The sequence below is a fragment of the Falco cherrug genome, chromosome 3 (assembly GCF_023634085.1).
Source record: "Falco cherrug isolate bFalChe1 chromosome 3, bFalChe1.pri, whole genome shotgun sequence".
In the NCBI taxonomy this organism is placed as follows: domain Eukaryota; kingdom Metazoa; phylum Chordata; class Aves; order Falconiformes; family Falconidae; genus Falco; species Falco cherrug.
In genome coordinates, this window is record NC_073699.1 from 1,314,393 (window position 1) to 1,321,866 (window position 7,474).

The 7,474-nt window shown below is 61.6% G+C and overlaps 1 protein-coding gene across 1 annotated transcript; it reads right to left on the reverse strand.

The window, feature by feature from the left end:
* Positions 1-2,409: 2,409 nt before the first annotated feature.
* On the reverse strand, positions 2,410-3,848 carry LOC129735673 (uncharacterized). The gene is made up of 2 exons (XM_055705668.1): positions 3,733-3,848; positions 2,410-3,329 (listed from the first exon to the last, which is right to left on the reverse strand). Exons 1-2 carry the CDS (start codon positions 3,820-3,822, stop codon positions 2,766-2,768), a joined length of 654 nt encoding a protein of 217 aa, XP_055561643.1. The 5' UTR covers positions 3,823-3,848; the 3' UTR covers positions 2,410-2,765.
* Between the last annotated feature and the right edge of the window lie 3,626 nt (positions 3,849-7,474).

The following is a 7,474-nucleotide window of genomic DNA, read 5'->3' on the forward strand; positions in this document are numbered from 1 at the left end:
ACGAGCCGCTGCGCTTGCATGACTGCCTGTCCTGCTGTGCTGGGCTTTCTGATCCTCCGTCTTCACTGACGGCATGGCCACATGCTCCTGAAGAGCCTTGTGGTGCTCCGGCAGCGATTTGCCTTTGCACTTGTTTTTGGTGAGCGTCACCTGTGTTTTGAGATCGCGCTCTTCCACTTGCCCCTGCTGCCCTGAAGCCACATCCCTCCTGCCCAGGGAAGCTGGCACAGAAACCCTGCCAGCAGCACCAGTGCTTTTACGTGCATGAGGATCAGGCACGTGCTGACCTGCAGGGGCCTTGCCACTGTGGGCCACCCAGACCTCCTCTGATCTTGCCGTCTTCGCCGCACCCAGCCTGTGTTCCCGGTGCCACTGTGCCGCTGTCTGCTGGCTGGGTCGGTGGCTCCCAGTGAAAACCTTGTCCGGGTCCGTACTCAAAAGGTACCTCTTTGTCTCCTTCCCAGCTGTGGCATTGGCTGCAGGGCTGTGTGGGGCATGCCTCCTGCTCTGCACACTGGTGGCTTTCCCCTGCTCACCAGGGATGCCCCGAGTAGATGGGACAAGCTGTCGCTGTCTGCTGGTTGCAGTGCTGCTGGCCTTTCCCCTGCCCTGGGCAGAAGCTGCAGAGGCTGCTGCTGGCAGAGGCGGGAGCTTGCAGCAAGTGCTGGCAGCTCCTGGTGCCCGAGCTGCGTGCACCTTCTGTGGTGCTGCTGCCTGCCTTGCTGGCAGACGGGCTGTCTCCTCCCGCCTCACCCTGATGGAGGGCATTGCCACCCTGCACGCCGGGCTGTCCGTCTGCAAGAGAAGGCGAGGAGAGAGGCTGCGTGACTGTGGCCCTTCGCCCGTGCCCCCGTGTCCCAGCTGGAAAAGCCCCTGTGCCGGCTCCCCTGCCAGCCCCCAGGGCAGCACGCGGCCACACAGGGAGTTGCCGCTCGGCTCCCAGAGCTGGCTGGGGAGCGCACTGCTCCGGCCATGGCCCACAGTGACTCCTGGGAGCATCCCCAGCATGCCCGGGCAGCCTGCAGGCACGGTTAGGTGGGCTCAGCTTGCTATGTGACCGGGCCCTCCCGTCCCCTCCTGCAGCTCCCGCCTGCCCGTCGGCAGCGCCTGGACTCGGGAAGACTTTTGTCCCGGGCTCCCTCGGGCTCCCTACCTGTGCGCGTCGGCTCCCAGCGGCCTGCGAGCTCTGTGGGCAGGGGAGCGGTGGCAGCTTGTTCCTATGGGGGGACAAAGCCTGTCCCTGGCTGTCCTGCGGCGCTGCCAGCGGCCGCCTGTGGCCCATCTGCGGGCAGGAGGAGGAGAAGTCAAGGAAGGGAGGCGGCTGCCTTGGCACAGCGGCCCCCACAGTGGCGGCAAGCCCGGCCCTGGCACCAAGGCAGCTCCGCGTGGCCCCGTCCCACCACCGGCCTCCTCGTCCTGCCCCGTCCCTCAGCTGGTGCCGGGTCTGCAGGCCTTGCAGCCTGCTGATGGGCCGGGGGTGGGCGTTTGCCTCCTCATGCGTGGGCATCTTCGGCGGCGCCTGCCGACGACCGGCCATGGTCACCCAGGGGAGATGCTGCCTCCTGAGGGAGTGGCTCTCCTGGGAGTGGGCACCCCAGGGCTCTGGCTCCTTAAATACCCGCGGGGTCACCGTGGGGACCCGCATCACAATGACCTCTGGGCACGGTGCGCCGCCTGCATCACAAAGCCCTGGCGATGCTGTGGAGCCTGGCGGGGACTGGCTGTGCCCGGCTGTGCCCGGCGTGGGGCAGCCCCTGCTTGCCCCTCACAGAGGCCCCAGCAGGCCCGAGCCCGCACCTCCCACATCCCCCCGGTGCCAGCAGCCTCTGCAGAGCTCAGTCCTGTGTGCGTGCAGCAGCTCTGGGTGCCACCGCCCGGGGCCTTGTCCCCAGGCATGGCTCCCACACAGGGCGCCCAGGCCTGGGGACGCTCCGGTGCCCGCCTACAGAACGCAGGGGAGGCCCGCAGGCCCGTGCCCAGAGGCCACTGGCCACGCCGAGCTGCTCCCGGCAGTCGCCATGGGCCGCGGGGTGACCAGCCCTCTCCCCAGCCGGCTCTGGGAGGTCCCTCCCAGGCTGCTCTTCTTCAGTGCCTTTCCTCCAGAGATGGAGCGTGCACGGGCTCACACCCACAGCCAGGACGAGGGAGCAGGGCTGCCTCCCTGGGGCTGACGCTCTGTGCTCCCTTTCCAGCTGGAATGAAAAGAAAAGCTGCCTTTGCTCCCAGTTACAACACAGAGAAACACCTGTGTCTCATGCACATGCCTGCACCTTCTCTGACAGAAAATGGCTTTGGGGCACAATGGAAACTGCTGGGGAGAACAAAAAAACCCATTAAAATAAACGCTGCTCAGCTGATGTTGGAGACCTTGATATTAGGCACCCAGACTTGTTCTCCTCCCTGCAGTTGTCACTCCTGGACCAGGAATTGCTTGCTAGTGGGTGAATCTGACAGCAGCAGCTCCCAGGCAGAGCTGGGAGCAGCCCCTGGGGACACCTTTAGGCTTTACAGCAGTGTTTGCTGCCCCAGCACGGGTCCCCTGCCCCCTGCAGAGACCAGGCGGGAGGCTGGAGGGAAGAGTCCCACCAACAGCTTTGGCCTCCAGGCTGGAGAACCCTGTCCCAGGCTCAGGCACCGCTGCCTCCGGGCTCCCCTACCCCATCCTGGGGCAATAAGGCAACTCTCTTCCTTCTACAGAACAACACTCAAAGCTTAAGGGGAGGAGGAAATGCCTATTTCCTCCCTAATGCAGGTTTCCCCCAGGCCTAGAGGTTGCTGCTGTCTTCTGCTCGGCTGGGAGAGGGGTTGGAGCCTTTCTCCACCTCTCCTTGGCTGCCTTTCTCCTGGGCTGGGCTGGAGGGTGGGGAGTCCAAGTGCCTCCAGTGCCGAGTGCCTGCCAAGGAGCAGACGCTCTCAGCAAAGCAGACGGCAACCACAGGTGCTGTTTCCCAGAGGACCTCTTGAAAGGAGCCTGCAGCAGGACCTGGCAGCCGGGAGACCCAGCACTGCGTGCCTCTTATCACGGCCGATTTTGTCGCTTGCATCCTGCTGCCACTCTCTCCCTCACGAGCCTGAGCAGGCAAACCCCTGCCCTGCAGCCGGATGTCTGTCCTGCTCCCCCGCTCTGGAGACCTGCCGCCCTGGGTGCCCCGAAGGAGAGGGTCGCTGCTGCTCTCAGCGGTGTCAATCGCTGCCCGTACCTGGGGTTGCTGTCGGTCCTTCCCCGCAGACCAGGCTCCCCACGCCGCCCACTCTGCCTTTGCTTGCTCGAGCTGCTCTTGCCACTTGGGCCTCACTTGCTCCCACTCTGCAGGCAGCTGCCAGACCTCCTGGAGGGGATGGCAAGGCAGCAGAAGGCAGGATTAGTCTCAGCGCCTGGAACGGGTGTCCTTCGGGTCTGACCCGTGTTGCCGCCCCTTGCCTCAGCTGGTCGGTTGGCAGGGCTTTGCCCCTAACACATCGGGGGCTCTGGGGTCATTCTAGGCTCCTGGCAAACACAGCTGCGACCAAAGCCCTCCACTGTGAACAGCCGAGAAAGGACTTGGGCATCTCCCATAGCCCCTGGGCCAGGAGAAAGTGTTTTGTGACAATGCAGGGGGCAAGGAAGATCTGAAGGAGGTGACAGACAGCTGACAAGGAGCGCACGTCCAGGGGTCCTTTCAGGCTGGCTCTCTGCACAAAGAGGCTTCTGCCGAGTCCCCAGCAGCACGGTAGCTACAGCAAGGCACGCACCTGCAGCGCTTTCTGGCAGTCGTCTGAGGATGGGAGTGTAGAGGTGGGTTTGGCTGGAGAAGCCGGCTCCTGCCTGCCTGCCTCCTTCATCCTGGGGGAGCTGCCTGGACGTGGGGGGAGCGCACTGCAAAGAGGCACCGGGAGCAGTCGGCATGAGCACGGGGCAGTTTGCTCTCCCACTTTCGCCTGGCACCAAAGCTCCCCAGGCTGGCAGAAGCAGCACGCGAGGTGGGGCCATCTCTGCTGGCAGCGGGGAGCCTTTCCTGAGCCCCCTCAGATGGACGGGGGAGGACTGCACCTCAGCTCTTGCGTGAGGGAACCACAGGGACGTGGGGTGCACTCAGCATCCGCCACCTTCCCCAGGGAGGGGCCCACAACAGGGGAAACAAGCACATAAGAGCCATGCGGCACATGTCAGGGACCTTGCCGCGTCCCTGCAGCCGGAGTGTCCGGAGGGGATGTCTCTCCTCCACGGGTGCAGGATCCCTTTCATCCCTTCCCACCAGGGTCTCACCTCTCAGAAGTCTTCTTGCCCAAGTCTTTCTGTCTTGTGCCTGGCCCCTGACTTGGCAGTGCAGCAAGGGAAAGCTTCCTCCGTCTCTGCAGCAGCTTGCCAGGATGCGCCTCTGCACCTGGCAAAGGAGGAAACTCAGCAGAGCAGCCCCCTGGGGAGTGCCTTTTGATGGAGCTGTGGTCACCCAGCGCGGGGCAGGGCCTCAGCTGGGCAGCAGAGACCTGTTCCCATACCTTGTCTGAGCCTGGACTTTGCTGCAGCCTTCTTGGCCCAGGCGGACAAAGCCTTGGCCACTGCTCTGCTGACCACCGTACAGCGAAACCTGGGCAGTAAATGATGACACAGGCTTGAAGAAGGGTGACCCCTACCCTCTTGCAGCTTCCCAGCACTAATCCTCACGACTCTCGTGTGAGGCACGGCACCTCTCTTCCTTGTGGCCATGCAGCCATGCATGGGTTTTATTAGCAATCTCCCCCCAACACCGGGCGGCGTAGCTTAAAGCCCTCCCTGTGTGCAGATGGCTCTCTCTGACGGGAGTGACGGGCAGGCTGGGCATGAGAAACGCAGTGACGCTGCCCGGCCACTCCAGGAGAACACACGTGTAACCCCAACTCATCGTAAGTTAACCAGAAACCAGCCCCTTCAGGTCAGGCCCCCTCCCAGACTCAACGTGCAACGCCGAGCCCCGGCAAGGCGCACTCCTGATCAGGAGCTGGGAATCCGCCCGCTCGGTCAGTCGAGGGCTGCAGAGGAAACGCACTCACCTGGGGAAGGCGTGGGCAGGAGCAGCCTGCATCCCCCGAGTGCTGGTTGCTCCAGCGGAGACGGCTGCACCGGGCATCCTCAGCCTCTGTAAAGTGACACAGAGCTGCTAGAAGGTTTCCAAGGCACTTTGCTCTTGGCTCCCAAAGGAAGCAGACCTGTCTCCTGCTCCAAAAGGAAGCCACTTTTCCAAACCCCTCCTCCAAATCTTCCGCCGTGAACATGAGCCCTTGCTCTGCTCTGGAGAAGCTGCACAGCAAACACTGAGACTGCGCAGTAACGCTGCCAGCCTTTCTGTAGGGCAAGAACTCAGAAGCTCAGAATAAAACTTCTTTTCCAATGGAGAACTCAGCGTGGGCGAGCACGTGGAAAGGTGTCGGACTGGCCTGCCACGTGCAGGCTGCCCAACGACCATCGGGTTGCTCACCCTTCAAGAGGCTTCCCAAAGTCACTGCATCACCCTCAAAGCCTGAGCAACTCGCAGTGCTGAGCAGCGCAATCCAGCTGGCCTTGCTCTCCAGCCCTGTGACGCAGTCGCAATAGAATCGCATGCACAGGACGTTGTCGGTGAAGGACAGAACGCCAATGTCCTTGAAGGCAAAGGCGAGGCGCTGCCTGTTCCTCAGTTGGAAGGAGTGCAAGAGTATGGCCTCTTGCACACAGCTCTGCACCACGTGCCATGGGAAGGAAGTGGCTCGTGACAGCCACCTGTAGTTCAGCGGCTCGATCTTGACATCCTCTGCAAGGAGGAGGAACATCGTCACTGGCAGAGCGGGCTGAATTTCTATGTAAAATTAGAAACAAAATGCCAGAGAAAAGGTCGTTTACGGAAACGGCTCTTGGGGAGTGGTTAGTTTGGGAGGAGCTCAAGCTGTCCGCCTAACTTTGGAGGGAATTCTCTCCAGAGAAATTCTGAAATCCTCATTTCTCTGCGCCCTTTCTGAAGGGCAGAGAGCATGCACCCCAGTCCCAAACAGGGCGCGGGAAAGTGGAGGGCGGCCGTTGCCTTCTCACCAGGAACAACCTCTGTGAGGAACGCGAGCTTCCACAGAGATAACTCACCAACGTCCAGCTGGGAGACAGGTCTTCAAACCGCGTACACCTCTTCCTCACCTTGGAATCGCTCTTGGACCGTAGCAAAGGTCCCGAGTCCTGTGACCAGGACCCCTGCCCAGGAAAACGGCACAATAGCTGACCACAGGGAAGAGCGAAACTCTATCACGTGCCAAATGCTTTCTCAGACTAGATCTGGGCACGCTTTCGCTCCTGGTTGACCACGAAGCAAGAGCAGGAGAGCTGCTGAGGGACTCCGTGAGAGAGGCCCGCTGTGAATCCTCCGCGGGAGGAGCAGCAGCGCTTCACCTTTCTCGGCCTTGGCCATCGGGCTGGGTGAGGGTGAGCTTTTCAGCGGCTGCAGGTCTCGGTCGCAGAGTGCAGCGAGGGTGAGGGCAGGCAGAGATCAGGCAGGAGAGGTTGTGGTCACCGAGGACATCCCCAGGGAAACAGGAACTCTCCAGGGACACACTGGGGACACCAGGACACAGGCAGGGACAATATTATGATGTTAGGGACTTCCGGGGGGACACCAGGACTCCCAAAGGGATGTCACTGGGACATTAAAGACACCCACCGGGACACACTGGGACACAAGAACACACGGGGAGACACCACGGCGATATATAGAATGGCCTGGTAATATCTGGACCCCTCCAGGGACACCACTGTGACATTAGGATGGGACATCAGGGACCACCCCCTCACCTTCCCCGGGGACACCAGGACCCCTCCAGGGACAGCACTGGGACATTAAGGACCCCCCTTTAACACAGCCCTACCCCAGGGACAATGTAGGGGCATTAAGGACTCCTCCCAGGACACCAGGACCCCCACAGGACCAGAAACGCACAAGGGACATACTGGGAACACAAGGACAAACCTGGAGACATCCCTGGGACATCAGGGACACCACGACTGCCCCAGTGACACCACAAGGACATTAAGGACCCCCACAGGGACACCTTGCAACACAAGGACATACTGGGAGACACCACTGGGACATCATTAGAATAGCCTTTAGGACATCAGGACCCCTCCAGGGACACCCCCGTGACATTAGGAATTCCCCAGGAACCCCGCCCCGGGACATAACAGCCTACCCACTCACCTCCCTGGGGACACCAGGACCACCCCCAGGGACACCCCACAACGCCCCAGGGACACACTGGGACACCAGGACACCACACACACACCCCCCGGGACACCATTAGGACATCAGGGACTCCCCTAGAACCTTAACCACTAGAATGTCAAGGACCCCCAGAACGACATATTGCACCCCCTGACAGACACCACTGGGACATCTAGAATGGACTGGGGACATCAGGACGCCTCCAGGGACACCGCTGTGACATTAATGACCCCCACCAGGGACACATTGTGATACACAAGGACCCACTGACACACCAC

Excerpts from the sequence above, each read along its gene's own strand:
- LOC129735673 (XM_055705668.1), bottom strand. The coding sequence starts at position 3,822 with ATGAAGGAGGCAGGCAGGCAGGAGCCGGCTTCTCCAGCCAAACCCACC. Across the intron at positions 3,330-3,732 it reads ACTGCCAGAAAGCGCTGCAG|GAGGTCTGGCAGCTGCCTGC; the intron begins GTGCGTGCCTTG and ends CATCCCCTCCAG.